Source organism: Aphis gossypii, chromosome 2 (assembly GCF_020184175.1).
Source record: "Aphis gossypii isolate Hap1 chromosome 2, ASM2018417v2, whole genome shotgun sequence".
In the NCBI taxonomy this organism is placed as follows: Eukaryota; Metazoa; Arthropoda; class Insecta; order Hemiptera; family Aphididae; genus Aphis; species Aphis gossypii.
In genome coordinates this window covers 80,961,927-80,989,879 of record NC_065531.1, presented here as the reverse complement: position 1 = coordinate 80,989,879, position 27,953 = coordinate 80,961,927, and the positions used below count along the sequence as shown (strand labels likewise).

Sequence of the window (27,953 nt, the reverse complement as noted above, 5' to 3'; positions counted from 1 at the left end):
TTACTTAAGCACGTCTAACCATAGACCTTATACTATAAAGCCTATGGCACTAACGCTTTTTTGAATAAGTTGGTCACACTGAAAAAGTCGAGTCGGCGTCTCGCGGCTTGTAGGCGTGGGTTTCCGACCCCCGTTAAGATTTTTGTGTATACACTATAGCTTGCCCGGCGGCTTATTGACGGTAAATATTTAGTGTACTAATATGCTTTTGGCCGTGTTAATTCGTTTATAATAATTGTAATTAAAAAAAAATCGAACTTTTTCGCGCTCCGATTTCGAAGTGTTTTTATCGTACATTTTCTTTTGCACGCGTTTTATGCGAATTATTGAATAGTGGTGGTGATTGAACACCGGCCATTGAAATGTCGCAGAGGGCATCGAGAAAAGGCGGCGCGGCCAGGAACACTCCTCAACCGGACGAGTCTACAACCAGCACTACCAATAGCGAGAAGAGCAGGAGGACGGCAACATTGAGCCCTACCAGGTTTAGCCGTATTCAGGAGAAACACGAGCTACAGAATTTGAACAACCGTTTAGCCGCTTATATTGACCGCGTCAAGTACTTGGAAGCTGAAAACTCAAAATTGACCCAAGAGCTTCATTCTTCGGAGCAGGTGACAACTCGGGAGGTGTCCAACGTTAAGGTTTTATTTGAGTCTGAGCTTGAGGATCTAAGAAATGCGTTGGATCGTGAAGCTAAACAAAAGAGCCGCCTCGAGTTGGAGAATAGGCGTAAAACTTTGGAAATCGAAGAGCTCAAAACAAAGTAAGTTCCACAATTAATTTACAGCTGTGATCGATTTTTTGTTAATTTTAAATACCTTTTAGATGTAATATTAGAGAAAAAAATAATAATTACCTATTGTTCAGGTATACCTAATGTATATTTGTAACTAGTAATTAGTAATTAAATATAATATAGATACAGATATTCTATATCATAAACATGGCTTTTCAAAATATAACATGTTTTATGTTTTTCATTTATAACATGATGTTAAATTTGATAACATAATAAAGATAAAAATGTATTGTCAGATAATAGAATAATACATCATAAACATGTTTATTGATTCCCAGTTAATATCAAATTGTGAAAAAACTTTTTTGTTATAAATAGAAATAGGATTTTGACTTAAACTCAAAAATGTCCCCCCCCCCCCCAAAAAAAAAAAATAATAATGTCATAGTGCTCTTAACAAATTATAAAACAAATCTACTTAAAAAAATGAAAATAATTTAATTTAAAAATATTTAGGTACCTATTAATACACATAATATACGTATTAATACAATGTTATAATAATGTGTGTATGGTAAATCCTACCGATACACGATAAGTTTAATCACAACAAAAATCCCACAATACTAATAATACAATTATTGTTTTGATTATAATACAAATTTTCTTAAAAATCTTAAATTTGAGAAAATGCCTCTCGCTTTGTTCAAAACTACAATAAATGATGTAAAAAATTAATTTATAGCTAAAAGTGCCTAAAAATGCTTAATTAAATTAATACATTCTATATCCAAAAAGATGAAACAAATTTTGCTAAAATAGGATTGTAGGTATATACTCCGCACCACGAGAGAAGGAACCCATTTCGCGCATGCAGACTGACGGCAGCTAGCGTTACTAGGCTCTGTATCCCCCACTTTGTCCTCTACAGTTCGTAGGGATGCGCGGAGTCGGTTGCAATTTGGTCGGGACACGGGTTCCTTCTCTCGTGGTGCGGAGTATAGGATTAAAGAAAAAAATGCAAGTTATCAACGTCTTAACTGAAATTGTTAATCTATAATTATATATTATCAGAACAATTATTGCCTGATAATAAAATATTAAATATTGTTAATCATATTTTATACTAAAGAATTAGTCAATGTTATTTATAATGTATTAGATCACTCATTGAGTATTTAATTATTTCAGACTCGATAAAGCTTTAAAGGAATTGAAAGAAACTACACCGTATGTAGCTCGATTTAATGAATTAAATTCTAAATATGGTCAAACTTTGATTGACAATAAGAATTTAAAAGACACTAATAAGGCAAGTATTATTTATTTGATGATAATTTTGAGTGTTTAAAACTAAATAAATTAGGATATGTTAGCCCTAAGTATTAAGCTATTATGATATTATTAAGTAGGTACAATTGGATAAGAAATGTCCACTGAGAAATTTTATTTTTTGAAAATCATTACTACAAGAAGCTGAGTATTATCTTTCTTGGGTTAAATATTTAAAATTTAATTATTTTATTTTTTGAGGGGGAGGGGGTAAGAATTCAGTGCCTTCCTGGCTGTTATGGATTTGCATCAGATTTTTATTTAAACTGGAGCAATATTTGATAATTTCAAGTACTTTGTAGGTTGGTAAAGAAATAAATTAAGATGTTTTTAGTTTTTTCATTTATTTTTTCAGTAAAACAGTTCATAAATTTCTGCATTTAATTTATGTTGAGTAAATTCTTCTCTATTTACTTGAGTATATTTTCAGTCAAGTTTTTCCCAAACCATATTTTATTAAAGACATGATAGAGTGGATTATGTATGCTAAACATAAAATGATTTGTGATTTAGGGATGTTGATAAAGCTTAACAATATTTAGCTGTGAACATGCAACTAGTTATGTTTTTGTTTTTTTATAGTATGATAAGTTATTATAATACAGTCATCAATAAAATTATTTTTGAATTTTCTTACAGAAATTGACCAAAGAATTAACAATAGAAAAGAAAAATGTTAAGGATGTTCAAAAAACATTAGAAGAAGAAATTCTGCAAAGAGTTACAGCTGAAAATAAATTACAAAGCTTGAAAGAAAATTTCAAATTTAAAGAAGAGGTAAAGTTAACACATATTTTTTCTATGACATTTTTTTGCATAAAAATTTTTTATAGGTTCATAAACAACAACTTAATGATACAAGAACTAGTCGCCGTACTGAAATTATTACTGAAGTTGATGGACGTTTAATTAAAGAGTATGAAGATAAACTTCAATCTGAATTACAAACATTACGACAGCAAGCCGAAGAAGATGTTAAACGAAACAAGAAAGAAATTTCTGATTTATTTGATAGCAAGGTATATTCAATATTTTAATAATAATAATAATAATAATAGTAATAATAGTACTTATTGAATTTATAAAAAACAATTTGAACACTATAGTTTCAAAATTTGGAAAATGAATTGCAACGTAAAAAAAAAGCTATGGAAGCAGCTCAGGAAGATATCAATATGGCTAATTCACGTGTTGCTGAATTAACACAACAAATAAATGATTTATTATCTTCCAACAATGATTATTTGGTATATAAACAATTATTTATTTTTATTAAATTTTAATTTTTAAAAAAAATAGTAAAAATATTTATTTTTTTTCAGAGGAAAATTACTGAGTTAGAACGATCAAAAGAACTTCAAAGAACCAAATATATGGCTGAAATTCAAGGACTTGACCAACAATTAACAGCTATGCAAGATGATATGTCCCAGAAGGTACAAGAATATCAAGACTTAATGGATATAAAAGTGGCACTGGATATGGAAATTAGTGCTTATCGAAAATTATTGGAGAGTGAAGAGAGAAGGTTGAGTATTACTCCAAATACATCTGTAGTAGGTAGTCCAAGAGGAAAGAAAAGAAAATTATTTCAACGTGATGAAACAGAGTATGAATTTTCTAATGTTATCACTGCTTCATCAACTGGTGATATTGAAATTTGTGAAGTGTGTCCAGATGGACAATTCGTAAAATTATACAACAAAGGATCTAAGGTAAAAATGAAATATTCGAGTTTATGTCTTAACTAAAAAATATAAAATAATAATAATTTAGGAATTTGCATTGAGTGGATATGAATTAGTACGTACTACTGCAGAGCAAAATGTTTCTACTGTGTTCAAGTTTCATCGTTCAGTAAAACTAGGCGCTGGTAATTGGTTAACTATATGGTCATCAACTGCCAGTAATCAAATACATGAACCTAGTGCTGGATCAATTGTCATGAACACTCAAGCTTGGGTTGTTGGTGAACTTATGGCTACAATACTTTTAAATCCCGAGGGACAAGTATGCAAATTGTAAATAAATTATTATATGTATTATTATTGTGTAATATTTCTTTTTAGGAAGTAGCTACTCATGAACTTAAAAAAGGACAGGTTTCTCATTCACGAGGCAATGAAGGATATGGTGATTATGAAACAGAATTGTTCCATCAACCAGTAAGTAGCAAAAAACACATTTTACCTTGTGTGAATTAAATTAAAGTATATTTTAACAAAAATTATAAATTTATTTTTAAGAACTGAAAAAAAAAACATGTTTAATTTCTTATTTTGCTATAGACTTAGCACATAAATATGTTTATGATAGAATAGTAAAACAATTAGTATTATAATTTTAAAATAAATAGATCATTATGTAAAATAGACAAAATTTACACATTTAAATATGGTCTTTTAATTCCCCATAATTCAATGAACAATTAAGATACAAATTAAGTCCAATATTATTTTTAAAACAGCACAAACTTTTAAACTAATAAAACATATTTTATAAGTGTTCTTTTAATCATTTTAGACATTTTCATTAGTTGTTACAATGTATAAATAAAAAATATGTATATTTTTTGCAAAACAGTTTTAAAAATGAGGAAAAACAAAAATATATTTATCTTGGGTTTTTATCACATCTCAATTTTGCGTAATTTATAGATAAAAGATTATATAGAGATTTGTGATTTAATTTATATTTTTTTCAACTATATTATATGTGTTTTATAAATAAATTGTTTGGAATATAGATTGGTTTAAGGAAAGTATTGTACATACTTTTATTTGTGGGTTATATAACCTAATACCTATACCATATTACCTAACCTAGTATAGGTATTAAGTGAAACACATTTTTATAAATTACTATATTGCATTATTTTAATTTTAAATATTTTTTTAGGGTGATCCTCAAACTAACGACAAATGTGTTATCATGTGAAGATATTTACTCAATATACAATTTTAGTAATAAGAACGACCCTCAAATAAAAATTGAAAAAAACACCTGTAGTTAATCAGAGTTTATCACGTGTTAATTATTGATTTTTAATTGTCATTAATTTTTTTTTTAAGCCCATATTTTTTTTTATACTAATATTTATTATTATTATTTTACTTACTTTATTTTTACGTTTTTTTTTTGTATTTTGCTTTATACACCATTAAATAATCCATAAAAAAAAAAAAAAAAAAATTATAGAGTAAATATTTTACTAAATTACTGATTAAATTCAAAATAAATATGAAATTGAATTTCTGATCACATTTTAAATTGTATGAAGTAAAAAATAAATAATTTTGTGACCATTTATACATATATTAAATTGTACTTAATAAAATAATATTTTTATGATATTAAGTCAAAAGCTCATTTTTTGTGTTAAACTTTACACAATGTTGTAAAACGATCATGTACAAAGATCTTATTATTATTATTTTTTTTAATTATTTATGATTCAAATATTACCATTAATAATAAATAACTGTTATTTAAATATGGTCCTAGTAATTTAATTAAAGATAATGCTTTCCTTGTATAATTGGTTAAACTTTTTTTGTGATTAATATTATATTAGAACAAGTTCTGTTTACTGATTCATGAAATTTAATACTGGATTAAAGAAAATGTATGTATTTAGTATGTACTAACAGCACTTATTTTAAACGGAACTTATTTTAATAGTAAATCATTTAGTCTTGAATATTTCTTGCAGGCTATAATTTATTATATTAGTTACAAAATAATTTCCTACTAATGTTATAAGGCCAAAGTTTTATTTTTACCATGACAAAGCTATATATTTTTCTATACCTACTTTAATTTAAAATTAAAGTTATATCTTCATTTTGTCTTCCAGAGTAAATATAAATTATTTATCAAACATATTTTATGTTTCCTAATTTTAATCATTTTAAAAATATTAAATTTATTTCATATAAAGGCTGCTATAGTTTTACGTTGAATGTATACCCTAATAAGTTAGTTTTATGGATTTTATAATCGTTTTGCGCTTCGTGTTTTGTTAATGACTTAATATATTAAAATCGGTTCATACAGTTGTTGTAATTTTTTTCTTCTAGATAAAACAGAAACTGAGAATGTAGTCAAAAATTATTTATTTGTTAGTTACAATTTATTTTATACATTAATTTATTATAAGTTATTATTATATATTGATTAAATTGATTTATACATTTTTTTTTTTTATTTATAAGCATTAAAGCCATTTAATTTTTAGCTTTAGGTACTTCCACTTTATAAGTTAATTTACTAACAATGAATCTAAATGTAATTTTTATCAGTTCATAACTGATATGATAAATGTTCAATTAGTGTAAAAAACAGTACTACTGATTATGCACTTAAAATTAAATATATTAATTTATTTATTTTAAAGTAAGATTATTTATTTAAATAAATTGTATTATTTTGATTTATTTAATATTGGCAATTGTTTATTCATGAAATTAATTAAAAATTATTTTAGTCTGGATAATATTTAAAAAAAAAACCTTTATGTATTAATTATTTTCAGTGCTGGGAGAGTAAAGTAGCTACAGATTTTTTTTCCGCCATTCACTCATATCTCTATAATTATAATACTCAACAGTCAACATTTTTTTTTGAAATAAACAAATAGGTGTACTTTATTATGTATTTATAAGGTGTTAGTACATAATAATATAATGGTAGAAATAAACCCTACTGATTTCAAATAATTTGACAGAACATGTATTATAATATGTTGTGAGAAAATGTTTTTACTACAAACATAGTTTTTAAATCTAGTGGGTATATTTAGTCTCCAATAAATAAAAAAAATATGGACATTTTGTTTGCCTTAGCTATTGATTAAAAAACTGGTTTTTCAGTTTTGTAAATCATTTTTTTATTTTTATTTTTTTTAGTAACATTTAAAAAGTAAGAAAACTATATTGTCTGGAAATAAATTCAATATTTGTTTATTATTTTTTCATTATATTAGGCTTTTCTGATTTAATTTAGATAATTATTTGCTATACACAGGCGTGGATTGGTAAAAAAGAGCAAGGGATGCTATTTAATTAAAGGGCAAATAACAAAAATTATTATTCTTAGTATTCTTTATAATTGTTATTAATATTTTATAAATTATAGATCTACCTACAACTTTATTAGAATATTGTAACTTTCGCCTTCAAAACTCACATTGATTTTTTAAGTGTTGAGTAATCAAGGCACATTTAAACCGATATATGGGCAAATATATTTTAGGGCAAGGGAGTTTATAGCATCCCAATATCCCAGCCAGTCCACTCCTGGCTATACAAAAGTGATAAACGATAATTCTACAAAGAAATGTACCAGGAATCTATTTTACATGGCACTTTATTAAATTAATTAAAATTTTTCTGAAATATTACATAATTTTATACCTGGATATTTTTGAAAATCATTAAATTATTCATTTTTTAGAATTCTTTATTTCAAAGTAGAACATAGCAAATTACTTTGATGTATAAATAATGAATGTTGGTTGAGTAGTAGTATATAGTATATTAGTTTTAACTTAACATACTTATAAGTTACAACTAATAAACTAGGAACTTGCCCAAAATTTAAATTTTGTGATTCCTATTACTTTATTTAATAATATTCTACTCCAGAAAATACAAAATAAAATTTATATTGTCTTTCAAGTATTGAAACTTAAAAAATTATAGCAAAGAGTATAATTTTTTTCCAAAAGTATAGTTTTGTAGCTAATTATAATTAAATAAAAGAAATATTTTCATGAATTTCAGTATTTTCTAAAATAATGTATACTGTAATGAATTTAATGGATTACTTTGTATATTATAGTTATAGTACATAGTACCTACTAATAAATAAAAAGTTATAAATTAGGTACCTATTAAATAATACTTTCTTAATGTTATAGCCTTATAGGTGTAGGAGAAAAATTCTCTTAAATAATAAAATTATAATGATTTGACAAGAAGTAGGTAAAGGTAAACTACAAACTACAATTTTAAATGTATACTATTACTTTTGCTAAATTCTGAATGGGGTTTTCAGATAAACTTCAATATGACAGCATTTTTAAAAAATAGAATTACTAATTAGGCTATTTATTACTAACATTAATTGATAGTATTTAATGAAATAATCACAATAAGTACACAGTGAAATGATCTCCTAGTGGAGGTAAATGATTAATAAGTAATAATAATCAATAATTGTGCTTACTATAATAGATAGGTATGTTTATGGCATATCATAGAACATTAGGATATAGAATACAGGTAATGATTAAGTTAAATTAATTAAAGTTGTATATTATAGTTTAATGAAATAATTCATTAAGTAGAGACAAAACAATTTTAAAAATTCATATTTCTTACATTTTTCATTTTTTTACACTTAGCCCTAAATGAGGATATTTATACTATCTACTCTAAAGAAAAACAAAAAAAACATATTTGTGTATTATTTATTTATAAATTAAAGTGGCTGAGTTATTGAAAATTACATTAATTTTTCAAAATGAAATGCAATTGTTTGTTTGTTTATTAAAATAATCCATAATATTAGTATCTATTTTGTTTTTTTTATAACTAACTATATGTATTATAGATGCTATATAATTATAATCGATAAAATAGCGATGATCGTAATAAAATATAATAATAAATGTAAAAAAAAAGTCTTTATTTTTTAAAATTCTGGAATTAGCTTTGTTAAAGTAAGTAAAGTATCGCCTATTAATATCGCCATATGAATTAATAATTAATTCAATTATATTTTATTCTCTCAGTTTTTCAAATTTTCAAATTTTCGAAATCCCGCCATCGACGATGTGTGTGTTTATGATTTTATAGTACTCCTTGGAAATATACCCCACTACCTTACCGCCACTGTATCTTACCGGCAGGCAAGGACGCGGTTGCGGTTCAGCCATTTTGAAGTCGTAACAATTTGTTATACACAATACACTTTATAGTTTATACGTTTGTCCGTCATATTATTTAGTCTTCCGTTTCTTATATTCTTCAGTTCTTCACTCTCGTTTACAAGGACTAAGGAGGACATTCACCAGCACTGACGTTTCGCATCTACAGCTTAGACGCTTTTAAGACTGTACTTCCAGATTATCAGGTAACACGTTTTAACCAAACAGTATTTTCGACTAACGCGAATGCGTCGACCTCGTCCCGGCCGGCAAATCACCGTTTGATCCCGCGTTCTAGCCGTCGTTGACGTAATTAATTGTTGAGTATATAAGTAATATTAATGCTTCGACCGGGGCTGTACCTTACTAGCCGCTCTCGAGGGTTAAACCTTTCGAGTTCGTAATAAGCATTTTGTTTCCCGCCGTCGCGGTGCACCTAGTATTTAGTAACGGTCCGGCGGCGGCACGTACGTGACCGCACGCGCATAGGCGTAACGTCCGATGGTTAGATATTTTTCTATTACCCTTGTGCGTACTCCTAATGACCCGTTCTAGTCGTAGTGCGTAGGGTACACCCTCCCCTTGTGTCCAACAATACCCGTTGTCCGCCTCTTCTTATTCCAATCCCTTGAAAAAATATTACGACGGGGCTAACCATTAATTTTCGCATAGTCGGTCTAGTGCGTAACCATGGTGTCAGATATGACAACACTAACTGTCCGATGGTTGTGACTGGGTGCTTGGACTTATTGTATGAATATTGTATAAGGTTTTTGTTGGCCGGCCATTAGGTCAGAACACTGCTAAAGTTGTTTGGTTTCATAAGTATAAGGTTTGGTCGCAGCCCAGGAACGCCTCAATAATTATTAATTAATAAATTACTACTTCCAAACTCCCAAGTAAGCGATCTATGTCATTAATAGTTTAAAATTATAGGATTGTTTTATGAATAATTTTGAGGTTATTAGATCCAACTATTATAAATAATAAAAACTATATTATATTATGATAAATTATCATTTTAGATTAGGTATATTTTAAACTTTTTACTAGTAATAATATGGGTTCTAAGATATTATTGATGGTTTAGTAATCAATCACTAAACATTTGATGAATCAGTTAAAGGCAATTTGTAAGCCTAAATTAATGTTTTAATCAACCCTGGTATAAGTATAGATATTTTATACTTAGATTTAGTTTTCTTATATTTATTACAGTTGTTATTTTACTTTTGTTGCATTTACATTCAATTGCATTTTTGTTTTGTTAGCCTATATATTATTATTCTTCGAACAATGAATAGAAAGTTAAATACACTAGTTAAAATATAATATTGTTAATTTTATTCATATGATTGTTGACATAAGTATTGAAAATGATATAAGCATATTGAAAATAATATAAAGTATTAAAGATATAACATCTATTTGAGTAGTAATATCAGTACTCAACTATTGAAAACTTGTATTAAAAATTATATTACTATTAGGTAATATGTATATTGAGCTATGTAGGTATAAAATATGATTTTTGCCATTTAAACATATTATAAATCAATGCACCAAATTTTCTATATATTCAAATTTACAACATTAATATTATATACGAATGGGTCAATAAAATATAATATGTTCTGTCCTGCAAAAGAAATTACAGACTCTGTGAAACTTCACTAAGACCCTGCCATCAAGGTACTATAGCTCGATGTAGCGAAAGAATGTGTAGAATAACCAGTTTTTGTGAGATTGCGGTGTATTCTCTTGCTGAATATAGTTACATTATAGGACTACTTAATGCGCAGTATTTGATCATTAAACATCCCATTTTGTGTTATATTAACAATCAGCATTTTTTATTTTTAACTATTTCAATACATTTTATTCATCAATATTTTAACCAAATTAAACTTCAGAAAAATTTTTAAATTAAGTTTGAATCAATAGATCCTAAGATTGGAAAATATTTAAATTATCAAAATTTTGAAATCTAAAACTTGTTGTTTAATCATTGATACCACATTTTCAATAACAAAAAATCAATCAATGCGTTCTGATTTATTAGATATTTTAATCCAGAGGTACGCTCAGAATTTTAGCACTGGATCAACCCTACTCATGTCACATCAACTCACTAGAAAAATATTAGGAAGTTACTTGCAAAATCATTTATTTAATACTTTTATAACAAAATACTAATTTATCTTAAATCCTACCTATATATAAAAATAGTTACACATTTTAATTGTTTTTACACTAACATTAATTTTAATTAAAATTTAATGAGATAATTTTTGCTTGGATGGATTATTCCATTAATAGCTGGGTAAATTATTAATGTAAATTAATTTACAAAAATATAATTTATAAACTTCTTAAGATTGACACCGAGTAAACTGAAGTGTATGTAAGTTTGTTATTGAGAATCAAAATTATAATTACACACTTAATTCGTACAAAATCAGTTGTGTTGAGATTTTTTTTTAAGTTAAAATAAGTAGAAGAGACATCCTATCCAAGGTCGCCCATATTAAAATTCTCAAAGGGGGACAAAATTTTAATTTATCAATCCATTTATAAATAGGAATAGCTATATGTATATTATATATAATTACATATATATCTATGATCATAATTGATATATTATGGTGGTGTACACATACATAATATACATACTGTATCTATGGCAATACATAATATTTTTAAAATGTATAATAAAGAATAAAAACAAAAAACTAGTTGATTTTTCATAGTAACTAAACCGATTTTTCAAAAAAAAATTGTAGATTATCTTATATTACATACATACATTACATTTTCAAATTTGATCTAAATAAATAAATAAATAAATTCAGATCACAGTAAACAATATGTTAAGATTTTTAACATTTTCCAGGGGGGGACTTATCCCTCCCTTACCCCCCCCCCATATGGGCACCCTTAATCCTATCATGTTACATTCTGTATTCAAAATTATGAGTTTCTCTACTCAGTATTTACTGAGTTAGTATTTTTTTATTTTATATGTTACATCAAATAATAATAATTTATTTGTTTGTAAACAAACATAAGACAATTACTAATTTTAAGCTATTAACTTTCATCACCTATTCTTATTACACTAATGTATTGTAGAAATCTATTTTTTATGTATAGCTAATTCAAAAAAAAATATTTTTTTTCTGTATATTAGGATTACCTACAGGTTATGTTTGAACTTTGAATAAATATTGGTTTTTTTATTTTTATAATAATTATTATTTTGTTAATATTTTATTAACGTTGTGGCCTGCCTGTGGTTATAAAAACTGTTTAATATTATGGGTGTTTCCCATGGCAACTGTTAACAAACAAGCTGGTACCACTTCATTCCCATGGTTGACATGCGAACATGCAATCAAACAAAGAGCTTATTTTCATAATGGATGACACTATTTTTCCCCTTTTCTTTTATTAATATCATATGGGTAGCAAATAATAATACCCTATGGTTTGCATTTATTGGCATGATGAGTACATTATAATATTTTATTGTATTTATAGTGTTTATTTTTCAGTATTTTCCTATATTTTTTATTTTCATTTTTTTGTAAATTATAAAATAAGACTTTATAATTCTATTTTAAGCTTTAATTTTTCAATTATAGCTTATATATCTGAAAGTTAAGTCAGCTTAAACGAGAAACCTTTACTAATCCTCCCCTAATCACGAATTTTGTAAGGTTTCATGCTTATTAGGTGTTTTCATTGTGTAACACATACATTGTTAAAAACGAGTAATAAATCGGTAAAAATTTTGCTGAATAGAAAACTAAATATTTCTACTGTTAAGCTTTGCTAATAATATACAATTTTTGGTATACTTAATACTAATAAAATAGAAAAATTGTAGTTATTATTTATTATTATTATTATTATTATAACTCTTATTATTTTTTGTTATTCCGATCAACGAATTTTGATACAATTTCCGACTATTGAGTGTATTGTTAAGTTATTTTTAGCATCAGTAAATACATCAAATTTGTATTACAGATTTTATTAATAACCTGTAAATTCATCTGCGTGTTTTAGGCTGAGATACATTTAAAATTAGTACCTATTTATAATATTGAAATAGGACATTTTGATATAGGTAACCTTAAATCTGGGATATTCTTCGTAATTTGTTTACAAAACTAAATTTTATTAAATTTTGTTACTAAAAAAGATTAACATTAATCTTAAACTCTGCTTTAAAATTTAAAGTAAGTAAGTTTTTTTCGTAGATTGTGTTTAATGGCTGAATTTTCACGGTATTTTTATTAAGTGTCAATTATACAATTTCATTGAAAATATAATGTTTTTCTTTAAAAAGTTGTTTATAAGTAAAGAAATATAAGTGTTCTATTAATTATTTATACTCTTTAAGGCTGGCGTCTTTAATAATTTTTATATCTTTTATTTTTTGACACTTTCCAATTTATTGTTTAATAATATATATTAAATAGTATATTAATATACTAATAATTTGTATAATATGGTGAAGCTAATTATTTTGAAGGAAAAAAATTAGCCAAAAGTTGACTGAAATATATTTTTTTAAATTTTAAACGATTTCAAAACAATATTTTTTATCTTTATCGTTTTTTAAGTCTTTTACTTTTTTTAATAGGCCTCATGTTTGTAATTTAGTATTCCAAAGCAAAATAATTATCTATTATCTAAAATGGCTATTTAAAATTCGAATTTCAAAATAGTAATTATAATTTATAACTTATGAATATGTTAAGTTAAAGATAATATGAGAAGAAAGATCTACATTTAATGGGATACCCTGTGCCAATCAACTCCGTTAGTTTAAGCTTAAAATACATATAAGTTGTAATTAATTCACTAATCGTTTAAAATTTTTGAAGTATTCAGTAAAGTTAAGAGTATGAAATGTAATATGCTATCATTCAAAAATGTAAATAAAATTAAGAATAGCTTAAGAAATGATTTCAGTAAAATAATTGTTTAAAGTATTTTTTGTTTAGTAACGAGTATAATGACCTAATTATATATTATATATATAGATAAATGTGTCGAAAAATGTAGAAACATATACATGTAGTAGTAGGTACATATCTACATAAACTATACACGTTTTATATATTACTCATTATTATTAAAATATACAATATCTAATTTAAATACTAGTGTGTAAACACGAGACTACTTTATTTAGAAATATTTGATAAAAGTTCTTAGTTTGACTCTTTAAAATATTCAGTATAATGTAAAAAATAATACTCCCGATTCAGGGTTTAAACTACATTTAAAAATATATACAATGTACGTTAACATTTGTGTTTTAAAAATTTTTAAATATCTAATAAAATGTGGTAACAATTTTGAGCGATTGGAGAAAAAAATTCATTTTTAAAAGATACTATATTAAATAATATTTTATAATACGTTGTATGTTATAACTTTATAATAATAATAAATTGATGAAATAAGTTTTGACTCTTAAGTATGTATATATGTTTATGATTTAATTTAACAATATTACTAAAATATTCTTGTTTGGTATGCATGTTCGTTTAGTTTTAGACTATTATTATACACGTATAATACCTACGTGTATTTGATAGATATTAAAAAATAATAATAAACTGTAACATTTCATTTTTTTTTTACTTTTCAATAAATTAGTCAACTTAAAACTGACCGTTAGTGGTCAATTTCTGAACTTACATTGCTGTTTCCATGGTTACTGTTTAGTAAACAGCCCTAGCGAGTGTTTACCAGGTACCCTTAGTTTCCCTTTTATATCAGTCTGAGTAAAGCGGTCTAACAGTCTACTTCTTCCCTTATGAATATATTTTCAAGTTAAAATATAATATGGGTAAGTCTTTGAAAACTTAATGTTATTAAATTTATTTTCAATATTATAATTTTCTTCGTGTTTTTGAAAAATATTTCTACATGTTTTTCTTTAAATATTTAGTTTAATTAACCTAACGCTGATATTAATATCATTAAAATAATTTTATTTTATATGTAGCAAATATAAAATCAATATTTATTGATTTATTATCTATTTAAATCTACAGTAATAGGTAGGTAAGTGATTATTAGTATGAAAAATGTATAAATAAAATAAAGTTATAGGTAGGTAGGTAAATGTAAATTATAATATTTGAATAATTAATAGATTCAATTAATTAATTTATTACGTTACATTTATACTATTTTTCATCTAATAGTGTTAATGTTTTTAGAGATTCTTATTATGTTAGCAATAATTCACCAATATTCACTTCATTATAAAATGAATATATTTATTTTTAGTTTGTCACAAAATAATATTGCGTATAATTCTCACTTCAAATAATATAATTTAAACGGTTTTTTAATTTGTTTTAAAATTTGTTTGTATTTAAAAATTTGACCTATAAATTGAAATACGATTTTTACTTTAAAATGTTACTTTTTTATTGTTAATAAATCTATTTGTTGCAATAATAAATTGTAGAATTTAAAGATATAAATTCCTATTAAAAACAACAATATTATAATAATAGTATTATTTTTATCTTTTTTTTGTTTAACAAATAAAGTAAATTTAATTACGCTGATGGACTTTCGTAATTTTTAATCAATATATTGTCTAGTATAGTGTATACACTTAGGGGGCAATAGCATGACATTGGTTTTTACTGGATCAATAGGAATAGAGGAAGTGTCCCCTTGCAGGGTAAAAGGGGTTGGTAGTTGGCGCCAGTCTGCTGTCTGCCGTATCATGCATGCCAGTGAACTCAAGGTGAATGAAACTACCCTCGATCAAATCGCTCCCCACCAATTCTCAACGTGTATTATGTAATGTGCCAGCCTTGCTAAAATGATTATGTAAAATAAGATCCTTAATGATATAAGTATACTTCACATTTGCTGGGTTTTTAATTTTTTTTCCTTACTAAATTTTAATAATCTTCGTATGGTTAAATTAAAGTAATTGATGAATTGTATTTACTTAAAGAAGTTTTCGAAAAAAATACATTTAAATAACTTTTTTTCTATTAATTTAAAACTATATTATTATTGAAACAGTCTCTTCGAAATCCAGTTTTATGTATGTAAATTATTTGTTCCTAAATCGTATCCTTGATCATTACTCAAAATTTTTCATATTAGTAGGTATCTTAAAATAAAGATATCTTATAAGTCAGTATAACTGTATAACTTATAACTGAGTAATTTTCGATTATCATTTAATTTATAATTTATTGATTTTCGTTAATTCAAAGTGTTCGGAAACTTGATTTGTTATTCCTTTTTCTTTGACATGTGAGTTATTGCTAGTTGACTGTATTTACATTTTAATTATTGTAAGTTTTTACAGCAATCATTTTGCATGTTTGTCGTATAGGTTATTAATAATTAACTTACAACTTTACTGATCAATAATTATTGAATACTGTATTAGATCATGATTGTTATGTAGACATTCTTAATTTAAATTGATTAATTTCTATTTTAATTTTACATTATTATTAATAATTGTATTTTCCAATGTTAATTATACTTATATAAGTCATAACATTACCTATTATCTTTATGTGTTATTATTTATTAATAATAAGTAAATTAAGTCATTACGATTTTAAAATATATATATATTTACATTAATATTTGGTTTTGTAAGGTTAGATGTGGTTAGTTTATTTAAGGTAAATATTTATATAAAATACATGGTTTTTTAATTTTACCATTTTCCGTAGAACTTAGATTAAAAACAAATTATTAACTGTTGTAGGGAATCTTTCCTAACATTAATTTTGACTGCTCAGTATTAATTTATAATATCGTTTGATCAAGTGTGTATTCAATATGTTCTTCAGACAGTTATTTTCTCTATAAATTGGCGTGTTTTTTTCTAATAAATTTTTATTTCTCTTTTACCATTTTGCCACTAGCGCTATAATATTATCATTTTTGTATAATTGTAATTACATTTTTTGTATTGTTAACATATGGACACTTGACATTAAAATGAGAATAAACTTAATAGTGTGAATTAAATTATAAATAAAATGTTGTTGACATTTATAACGTAAAAATAGTAATACATCGAGTGATAATTAATATTTAATAATATTATTGGTATTAATAATAATGACACTATTGTAGCCTGTAGGTATGGTTATAGCTATACACGCGTTCAGTGTTGATAGTATTATTTGTGGTTTATAATTAATTTAAGTATTTGAATCCTTAAAAAAACATAACTTGTATATTTTCGTTCTCGAGATTAGGGTTCTTTTACAAATTACGATTTACCTTACCCTTTGTAATACAACACATTTTGATTAAAAATTGTATTTATTGTTATTTTCGTAGTTATTACTTTTTCAAATGATAAAATTTATTAATTATTTTTTAAATAGAATTTTGGTATACCAATTTAAAAGTCGAATTACGAAGAATTAGTTGTACAAAATATATTTTGTTTGGTAGTGTAAATTTAAACATGTATAATATAATAATTAATAAAAAATAACTAATTTATTACTGCTCGAATATTTGAGTAATGATTTAATTTTCATTTATCAATATTCTAAAAACAAAAACAAATGTATTTTTTAAAAGCGTGATTTTACCGAGAAAATAACTGGCTTTTGATAAAAATTATACACTTGAGCAAAACTATTGAGCAGAATTTTAATTTAAGTTTTTGCCACGCCTAGTTTGTGGTTTGGTTTCTTACCTAAGCAATTCTTACTTTAAGAGTGTTATCATTTGTGAACCGGCTACTGCGCTTTTGAGCAGCTGACTTGGCTATATTTTCCTCAATTAATTAAGTTTAACGACGAAAATTTCATTGGCTATGCATTAATTAATAGAAAAGTTACTATTTATCAGACATCACGAATATTGTGGAGTGCTTACGATTGCGTACGGCCTTTTTTCACTATTTCGATCGTGTACGTCTATTCAAGAATTTAGTGCAATGTTATCCTTGTTAACATAATTCATAAAATTATTTAGTTACTATTAGTAACGTAATTTTTATTATTACTAAAACAACAAATGGTTCAGAAAATTGCCACTGAACCAGTTTAACTCACTATTTTACCATTCACGTCACCTAATCTTTTCTGACATTGAATCATTAATTGAAAGAATTGTAGGCCTATACAAATATTTAAATATCTACCATAAATAAAAATATAACCAAAGCTATTCCAATTAGACATAAAAAAAATAATTATCTAATGCAATTATAGTTTTGTTATAGAATCAATGATAGTACATTACATTTTTTTTTTGTCAGTGACTGATTAATGATACCAAGGTTTTAATTGATAGTGTTATACTTGTATATTATATTTTCTATCTATCATAGATATATTATTTTGAATTGACTATTGATTTTATTTCAATACTTTGAAATTTTGAATTAATTGTGTGTAAAATGTCTACTTTAAATTTTTTTTAATTATGTTATATAATTATTATTTTGTATTACATATGTTACATGTATAATAGCCAATAGGTACCTTAACATTTAATTTATTATAATTGAAAACTAAAAAGTGAATGTATAAAAAAAAAAAAAATACCTGGTCTTTAAACTTGAAATTTAATAAAAATTAATAGACCTTATTAGTTGAATATGTATAGAGAAGTGGCTTCCTTAAAGTTTTTTTCCAATTATATAATTTTCATCTTGATAAGTTTGTGAAGTACATCCATTTTTTTTTAAATTAAAGAAACATCAATCTATGGTTTTGTAAAACATAATTATTTTATTTAAATTGAGTTAATTACATTAAAAAATATTTTATTTTAACGTTTCAGACATGAAGAGATTCAATGATGGTCATTCCAATGCCCCATTTAAACGGCCTAAGATGGGTCCTGATGACATAGAATTAAGAGTTCTTATACCAAGCAAGGTACTTTGGCTTCTCAACTTAAATGAATTTAAAAATTCAGCCTGTTATTAGTTTTAAATTAATAATTAATTATTTTAGGTTGCTGGTTCGATTATTGGTAAGGGTGGATTCAACATTTCCAGACTGCGTACAGACGTGAGTTTTTTGTTTAAAATTTGAAAATTATGTTTGTTAAATGTACTAAAAATTCAAAATCAACCAAAATAGGCCTACTATTGATTATTGTTATCTACATTTAATCCCTTTATAATTTACTCTTGTTTGGTTGAGGCGCTCAGTTTACCATGAAGAAATATTGTTAGACTATTTAATATTTTTCAATAGTCCCAATTATTGGATCTAATAAAATTAAAATTAATAGAAATATTTATGAAGTGAAGGTAAGTAGGCCTATTTGATATTTTTCCTCTCGGAACATATTAAGTTAAAAAAAGGAAACTGGAATTATAAAGTTCAAATAATAATCATGTATAGTTGCTATGTAACTTAACCAAAACAGGACTGATCTTGGAAATTTGTTATGTGTTCTATGCCCATATGCCCATGCCCCTCGATGTGATTAATTTCACATGTCCCGTGGTACCCTGGGCCCCTCTGCATATACCACGAATATGCCCTGAACCTCAATCATCGACGAATACAACCTGCGAACAATAACGGATACTACCTGATGCTGTCCATCTAACAGTACAATGCCACAGTCACTGTCCCAGATTGCCCGGGTCCTGAACGGTAAATCATCCATCATCAATCTCTCATATATATACTTAAAATTTTCTTTTATGCATAACTTTTTTTTTCTTTAGTAGATTCAGATGTGTATTTATAACCATTTTGTTGTTGATAAATTATTTAATTGTCTGAAAGCCTCTAAATTTGAGAAATGTTATTTAAAGAAAGTAGGTTGATTTCTCATATGGCTTTCAGAGCTTGCAGTTTTTTTCAAATTTCACTTTGTGGTTAATTTAAAAATAGTTTGAAAACTTAAAAATTGCCTCCTACACTGGGATCTTACACTGAAAAAAACTCTTAAGACTAAATCCATTATATCCAAATACAATTAAAGAATATAAATTAAATATTACAGAACTGTATGCTATATCACTTTCCGTTTGTCCTGTAAATCAGTTAAACTGAAAAATTTCTTTTTCTGTTTGTGAGTTTTATGGGGAAATATACTAAGAGTAGACCAATAAAAAACCTGCATAAATTATAAACTGTTTATTTTTATTGTTATCAAGTTAATTTATCAATATAATTTAATTATAAAATATTACCAACATAACAATTTTTCCTATGATTTATTTTATTATTTTACTGTTAGTGTTTATAAATTGGTCCATTCTTAGTAATATGCTTTCTTTTTTTGTCAGCCTTATATATTCATGTGAATTCAGATAATAATTTATTTTATTTTTTTGGTAGAATACTGACTATTATATCAAGTAATGACAATGCTTTGAAAGTTTTGGGTGAAGTTATGGGTAATTTAGAAGATGGTGGTTCAGTAAGTATTTAAACATAAATAAAAAATAAATATATTCATTTTTATTAATTTAAATATTATTTATGATTAGAGATTTAAACGTGGTGGAGCTGGCGGCGGTCAAGGTAATAATGATAATCAAGGAGAGACTGATGTTGATGTCAGAATGTTAGTACACCAAAGTCAAGCTGGATGTATAATTGGAAAAGGAGGATTAAAAGTTAAAGAGCTGAGAGAGGTTAGTTCAGCACTTATGATAAATTAATAGTTGTAACAATATTAAATAATTTACCTAATAGTCAGGTTTTAATTTATATTAATGACTAATTTGTGCATAGTCGAAAATGAAGAAAGTGCATTAAACAAAGAATATTTTTTGTAATATAGTACTATAATGCAATACTAATTATAAAATAATATTAAATCTAGTATATTTACCTAGATATAATTCAATAGCTTATTGGTTTGATGATTAGGTTATAACTGGATAATTGTGTTTATGAATTTGTGTTAGTATTCCAAAATCTTAATCTAATAATATACCAATATTAAATTAAATTATATATATATATATATATATATATAAATACTTATTCTATTGCTAACCTTTAAATGATAAGTTTAAGTTGCATACATTTTCTTTTATCGTATGCGTAATTATGTAATGCCTTAATATCATGAAATAAAATTAATTTTTTTTAGAAAACTGGATCACGGATTAAAATTTACACGAGTTGTTGTCCTATGAGCACTGATAGAGTTGTTCAAATAACTGGAAAACCAAATACCTGTTCAGATTGCGTAAGGGAAGTCCTGGATTTACTAAAAACTGTAAGTTTTTATAAAAATATATGAATTTTTCAATTTCAATTTATTTGTTGATTTTATTTTTTAGGCACCCGTTAAAGGAGCAGAAGATCCTTATGATCCTAATAATTTTGACGAATACTATTCTGATGAATATGGTGGTTATGGTAATCCAGCTGGTGGTGGTGGTATGAGAGGCGGTAATATGAATCAACGTGGACCACCTGGACCAGGAAGATTCCAAGGCGGTGGTGGTGGTGGACCTATGAACAACCGTGGAATGTAAGTATTACGTCATGTCTTTTTTAAAAAAATATTTTGAGCATCTAGTATCAATCAATTATATAATGTGTAAAGTATAATTATTAAATAAATCAGTTCTTGGATTGCAAAAAATGTGTTTCTTGGAGAGTTCACAGGCCATATTAATTTCTTATTTTTTAGTATAAAAGTTAATTGTATTATATTTATAAGTTAATTATTATTTATTGATAAAAATATGACTTGTTGTTATTTTTATTTATTAATATATTTAATAATTCTTATTTTGTGTTTAAGGGCTTATTCCAGAGGCGGCGGTGGTGGTCGTGGTGGCGGTGGTGGCTTTGGCGGCGGTGGCGGTGGAGGATTCAATAATACTGGTGGAGGAAATTATGGAGGCAATACTGGAGGCTATGGTGGTGGACCAGGTGGTTATGGGAATAATGTTGGATCTGGAAACTTTGGTGGCGGCGGCGGAGGTTATGGTGGTAAGTTGTTTTATTAATTTTTGGTTTTTATAATAGTATTTATGTATTAATTATTTTAATTTAGTTGGGACTAGCACAAACATTGTTTGCTTTAATTCTAGTTTTTGTTAATTATTAGATTATATTACAAAAGTTAATTTTATTTTTTATATTTGAGGAATTAGCAAGAAGTATACATTATGTTTTAATTTAATCAAATTATGTAATTAAAAATGTTGGATTAATAAATTTCATTCTAAAATGACTGAATAATAGGTCCTAGATAATTTTGATCTAACTAAATTTTTAGAAGTATTTAACAATTTAACAATATTTAAATTTATAATTTTTTTTTTTCAATTATTTATAACTTGAATCTTATACACTAAAAAAAAAAAAAAAATAATCACGCACAAATTATATACATACATACATACATAAATAATATTATATTATTACCTAATATAATTTAAAATTTTAAATATTGAAACTTGTCTTCTTAAAAAAATAAAAAACTATGGTTTCTGGCTTTATGAAAATTAAATATATTTTTTTAAATTACTTAAATGTAAGGTCTTGTTAATCTGAAAGGATTGCAGTATAAAGTCATTTAGATTACTTGAAACTTTATTAAATAATATTTTCTTGCAATTAAAATTAAAATTTGAAAATAAAAATGAATTTTTAAATTTATTATTTTAGTTATTAGTAGCCAGTAGGTATTGCACACAACTGACAAACTTAATCAACATAATATGTATTGTATAATTATATTAATAATGTACTTGTGCAACATACTGTCTTAATCTTTTTAATTATTTTAATGATCATTGTACAACTCTATGGTAAAATATGTCTTTTAAGATAGTGGTGTGATAAGTTTCAAGTCTATTTGGATTAGTTTATCTCCAGATTAATAAGACAACCTCTCTACTGCACATGATAAATAAATGTATTATTGTCGGAATAAAAAAAAATAATAATAATAATAATATGAAACTTATATACCTATATTTTATTATTAATATTATTAAGTAATATTATAAATTTTAATTGTAAATACTAATACAAATTGGAGTTTATAAATTATTTGTTTCCATTATCATCTAAATGATATATTATTTTTTTTTATATTAAGCCAGATCCATAAATCCAGTAAAAATTTGCGCTGTGTGTTGAATGTATAAATATTAATAACACAAATCTATATTGTGGCATAAAAACCGTGGCTGACAGGAATAATGTTTATAAAATGCTCCATAAATGTTTATGAATGCAGTTATGAAGTAAATTCATCACACATGCATACATTTTTTGCTGAATTTGACACATAGCGTTAATTTTTTAGTATAGAACTAAAAACAGGCTTAATATAATCAAAACTAATAGGTTATGCGTGAGATAATTTGGAATCATTTGGAACAATTTTTTTTTTTAATACCAGGTTTTCTTGTATAATGTAATTCTTATTTTTTATTATAAAAGGTGGCTTTGACGATGGTCCTATGAGTGATTTTAGTATGCCTCCCCCAGCTATGGGTGCTGGAACTGGGAAACCTGCAGCTTTTAACGGTTCTACGCAAGTCACTATTCCGAAAGATGTAAGTGACAGTTTTACCGTTGACGGAGTTATGCACAAGGCTTGCGTACCGAAAAGCATAAAAATTATCAATAAATGAAAAACATAGAGGATTAAATTTAATTAACTAAACTCTACATTTTCAAAAGTATTTTGAATTCGTAGATTTCATTCAAATTTATGTAAAAAAAAAGAGTATTACTAGTAGGGAAGGAATAATGCATTGTTATTTCTTATTTAAGTGATAAAGAAACAATTAAAACAAGAATTACTACAGGTAACAGAAAAAGAAAGCAAAATTAAGAATGCTTAAAGAAGAGAAGACTGGTTTCATAGGATGGAATATGAGATATTAATGTTTCCTTTAAGATAGTTTATTATATGCTTCAATTAACACTCCAACTAAATTTTTATTTTATTATATTATTTGATGTTTCGGTACGTTTGTCTTGAGTAGTTCCAATTTAGCGATCAAAACTGTTGCTTCCATTGTTTTTCGGTATGCGATCCCTTGTGTGCTCTTATACGTATTTTTTTTTTTTTAAATATTTTATCTCAAAAGTAGAATTATTTTTTAATTTCCTTATTGGATATTAAAAATATAAGCAAATAATGCATTTTGGGTGTGTAATATTTGTAAATTTAACTTTGAAATCAATTCAAACAATCAATTTAAACATAATTGCCTTTGGAGGAAAAAAAATCCTAATTTAAATATTATATTATATTTTAAATGTATTGGGTATAAATTATAAATTCTCAATCACTTTTCTAATCATCTCTTGCACTGGCTGTTAGACAAACTTTTTGTATATTGTGTATATTTCCTCCATTATAAATGAACTAAAATTGATAACATTTATTATACTAATATAATTGAATAACTTTTTGTGTAATTAAAATATATGATGCTTATAACTAAATACAAATATTTTATATTTTAACATATTATTTATTATGGTATTTTGATTTAAACTAGTAATGATGAATGTTAGTTTAACTTCAATAATAATATAATATGTTTGCTTAACTATCTTAACTATCTTCATTTAACATAATTTATGTTAATCTATCAATTAAAATATATTTTATTTATTTAACACTAGTTTAATAGTAACTGCAATTATCTACTTAGTTGACATGCCATTAAGCTATCACTTTGTTTGTTAAATTCAAAATTGATTTCTAATTACTCAATGACACTTAGATTTTTTAAAAGATCATCGGTTTTAAAGTTTAATTTAACATATTATTGGACTCTAAAGATAGTTTATTTAAAGATATTTCAAAGTAAGTTTTAGATACCATAAATTTAAAATCATTTTAATTTTATGAAAAATAACAAAAAAATATATAGGTACTTATATAATAAATTCACTAATTATTAAAAAATTGTATAATTGAGTTTTGTTAGTAAAATTTATTAGAACGAATAATTAAGAATTTTTAAATTAATATATTTATTTTTAAGTTAATTTTTTTTGTATATTTTGATAAATATAGGCAAAAATTATAATATATCAAAATAATATAAGGATTTATTATTTTTAGTTATATTGTGTTTATTTATACTTTATTTAAATGTATGTTGTTTGCTTTAAAGCTCGCGGGCGCGATAATCGGCAAGGCCGGCGCTAGAATCCGTCGCATACGCCAAGATTCAGGAGCCGGAATCACTATTGGCGAACCAACTGAAGGCTCAGATGAACGAATAATCACTATAAATGGCACAGACAGTCAAATTCAAATGGCACAATATTTATTACAACAATGGTTAGTATTTCATGTTTTTATTTTTATCTTAATATGTATTATTTAAGGTGAAAGGATTTTAATAAAAATTACTAACATGTATAAACGAAGTGCCATGCAGCTAACTATGGGTTCTCAGCTACAAGAAAACCGTTAACTATCGTATGGAAGACTAGTGATTTTGTTGTTTTAAAAAAAATGTATTTTCCTAACAAAAAGTCTCTAGTCTTCTTACGAAAGTATCGATTAACAGCATGCAACAACCATAACTGCTTTTATCTACTTAATTAACTATCTAATAACTTATATGCTTTATATTTTACTAAGGATATGTATGTTTAAAAAATATTATAATTTTGTATTGTATTTTTTATCTTAAAGTATCTTTATTTTCTTCTAACCTTAATTTTAATTAAAATTTCATTAAAATGTTTTAAAACTACATTTTATTGAAAATTTAATTTATTGCTATTATTTATTTTATGTTAGATATCTTATAATGTTCAATAATATTATATGTCTATGTAATATAATTACATGTTTTTACTGTTTCAATTGCATTTAAAAACCTTGCTTAGTTACATTTTTTTATGGTTAATATGGGAAATAATATAAATTTACTGGTTTTTTTAATTTAAAAAAAAATGTGTTTTAATTATTATTTATTAATATAATTTTTTTTTTTTTATAAATTCTGTATTATTTAAATATTTATTGTTATTTGTTCACAACTTTGTGTAGCACTTATTACTACTAGTATAGCATTATTCTAATAAAATGGATAGTTTAAATCACAATGAATAATTAAAAATCTCATTTAGTATTTTATGATGTTCTTTAAATTTTATCAATATGTTAAAACTTCAATTGGCAGATTTTTATTATTTCCCCTAACATTAAAGCATCTAAATATAAAGGTGTTAATGCTTGCATGGATTGTTGTTATTTGTTGTTTTTAAAATTATTTCGTAATTTTGAAAAACATTGTTTATCAAAAGTATTAAAAATTAACCTTACTAAAATATATATATTTATATATATATATATATATATATATAAATTATAATCTACTCTAGCTTAAGTACTGAGTTAAGATATGTATTATATTTAAATCCATATTTATTTTTGTATAGCTTTATTACTTTTAAAATTTTAATATTGCACATCTGTGTAAAAATAAAAATAAAACAATTGATATATTTCAAAACATTGTCAATGAATATATTTTAAAACTATTTAATCATCTTAAGGTTTTAAATTTATAAGTATGAAGTTAAAATTACTTTATTTTTTGTTTTAGCGTTCAAGCCCAAAAACCTGGAGGTCCTGGTGCCGATGGCTTCATGTAAAAAAAAAAAACAATAAAATGCAATTTGTGTTTTGCTATTCAATTATGTTTTCAATCTTATATTATACTCATTTCATACTATTTAATGTAGTTAATTATTAGTACCCATTAGTAATGATCCGTGTATTTAATTTCATTTGGTTTTTAATTTGTCTGGAGAAGAGAGATAACTGAAATATACATTGAGAGTGGCTCATGTTTATTTTACCTGTATTTTCAGTTGTTTGTACTTCTATTTATATACTTTTTTTTTGTAAATATATGACATTATATTAATACAGATTTCCATCATTAAATTATAGTTCATAAGTTTTTTTTTAATTTTAAACAATTAAGAAATGTAGTAAAATACCTAAGAAATACATTTATATTTATTAAGTTGATTTATAATAATTATAAACCTTTTAAATATATAATATACAAAATTATATACATTTTACAACTTTATCCACACATTTTTTTTTAAATTTAAATTATAAATTAGGTATTAATTATTAATATTAGGTTATATTTAAATAAATAATTTTATAGACCATGTAATTTATTATCTGTATTGTGGATGAAAATTTTGTACTGGTGTAATAATGCTGAATAAGTAATACAGTGTGTTCTGTGGTTTTAATTGTATGTAATTTTCTATAGTTAACTTCCTAATCCTGAAAATATTTTAGGATTTCAAATTATTATAGTTTGGTATGCAGTATTTTTTAATCTAATCAATTGTTTAACTTTGGTGATTAGACTTATTAAAATTTAACTTACATCATGTGTACTCTTTGGCATTAATGGTAATTTTATATAATGCATTTTGATTGATACACATGTCAATGATTCTTAAACTACAAAAGCTTTAATTATAAATATATAATAAGTAATTAATAATTATTATTTTACAAAGTGATTTATTGATCATGTTTTTTCTCTTAATCATCTTTAATTAAGTAACTATTTAAATTCCAAATCTTGACATTTTTAAATCTGCTATAAGACCATATTTTTAAGATTTTGAAATTTTTTATGTTAAAGAAGAGTCCTATGAAAATATAAATTTCTGTTTTTTAAAAGAATCAATCAAGTTAATACAAAACTCTAAATATGATGGGTAATACATCTATTTTACATTTTTTTAACATTTAATACAATCATTACAATAAAACTCATTTGAATTTTCAATTAGTTATATTTGTATCAATTTTTTTTTAAATAATAGTAAAAAAGAGGGGTAGGAAGTTTCTAATTTTAAAGAGAAGAAAAAGTAAATAGTTCAAAAATTTCAAGCATTCATAAATATGGTCTTCGATAAGTACAGTTATTACCTAGTTACT

General features: G+C 24.9%; 2 protein-coding genes across 3 annotated transcripts; both read left to right on the top strand.

The window, feature by feature from the left end:
* Nucleotides 1-38: 38 nt before the first annotated feature.
* On the top strand, nucleotides 39-6,515 carry LOC114121374 (lamin Dm0-like). The gene is made up of 9 exons (XM_027983676.2): nucleotides 39-766; nucleotides 1,934-2,054; nucleotides 2,714-2,851; nucleotides 2,908-3,093; nucleotides 3,181-3,321; nucleotides 3,397-3,789; nucleotides 3,851-4,084; nucleotides 4,144-4,239; nucleotides 4,973-6,515. The coding sequence occupies exons 1-9, from the start codon at nucleotides 363-365 to the stop codon at nucleotides 5,009-5,011; spliced, it is 1,752 nt and encodes a 583-aa protein (XP_027839477.1). The 5' UTR covers nucleotides 39-362; the 3' UTR covers nucleotides 5,012-6,515.
* A 2,495-nt stretch (nucleotides 6,516-9,010) lies between these two features.
* On the top strand, nucleotides 9,011-27,250 carry LOC114121368 (heterogeneous nuclear ribonucleoprotein K homolog). Of its 2 annotated transcripts, none has more exons than XM_027983668.2 (12): nucleotides 9,011-9,211; nucleotides 18,831-18,928; nucleotides 19,007-19,063; nucleotides 19,617-19,660; nucleotides 20,354-20,435; nucleotides 20,506-20,652; nucleotides 21,117-21,245; nucleotides 21,310-21,503; nucleotides 21,780-21,970; nucleotides 23,435-23,550; nucleotides 25,132-25,301; nucleotides 26,581-27,250. In XM_027983668.2, the coding sequence occupies exons 2-12, from the start codon at nucleotides 18,833-18,835 to the stop codon at nucleotides 26,627-26,629; spliced, it is 1,275 nt and encodes a 424-aa protein (XP_027839469.1). In that variant the 5' UTR covers nucleotides 9,011-9,211; nucleotides 18,831-18,832; the 3' UTR covers nucleotides 26,630-27,250. The 2 variants fall into 2 exon arrangements, with proteins under 2 accessions (XP_027839469.1, XP_027839467.1); XM_027983666.2 differs by lacking the exon at nucleotides 9,011-9,211 and adding an exon at nucleotides 14,733-14,874.
* Nucleotides 27,251-27,953: the final 703 nt, after the last annotated feature.

Excerpts from the sequence above, each read along its gene's own strand:
- LOC114121374 (XM_027983676.2), top strand. The coding sequence starts at position 363 with ATGTCGCAGAGGGCATCGAGAAAAGGCGGCGCGGCCAGGAACACTCCT. Across the intron at positions 2,055-2,713 it reads ATTTAAAAGACACTAATAAG|AAATTGACCAAAGAATTAAC; the intron begins GCAAGTATTATT and ends ATTTTCTTACAG. Across the intron at positions 4,240-4,972 it reads CAGAATTGTTCCATCAACCA|GGTGATCCTCAAACTAACGA; the intron begins GTAAGTAGCAAA and ends ATATTTTTTTAG.
- LOC114121368 (XM_027983666.2), top strand. Across the intron at positions 20,436-20,505 it reads ATTTAGAAGATGGTGGTTCA|AGATTTAAACGTGGTGGAGC; the intron begins GTAAGTATTTAA and ends ATTTATGATTAG. Across the intron at positions 20,653-21,116 it reads AAGTTAAAGAGCTGAGAGAG|AAAACTGGATCACGGATTAA; the intron begins GTTAGTTCAGCA and ends AATTTTTTTTAG.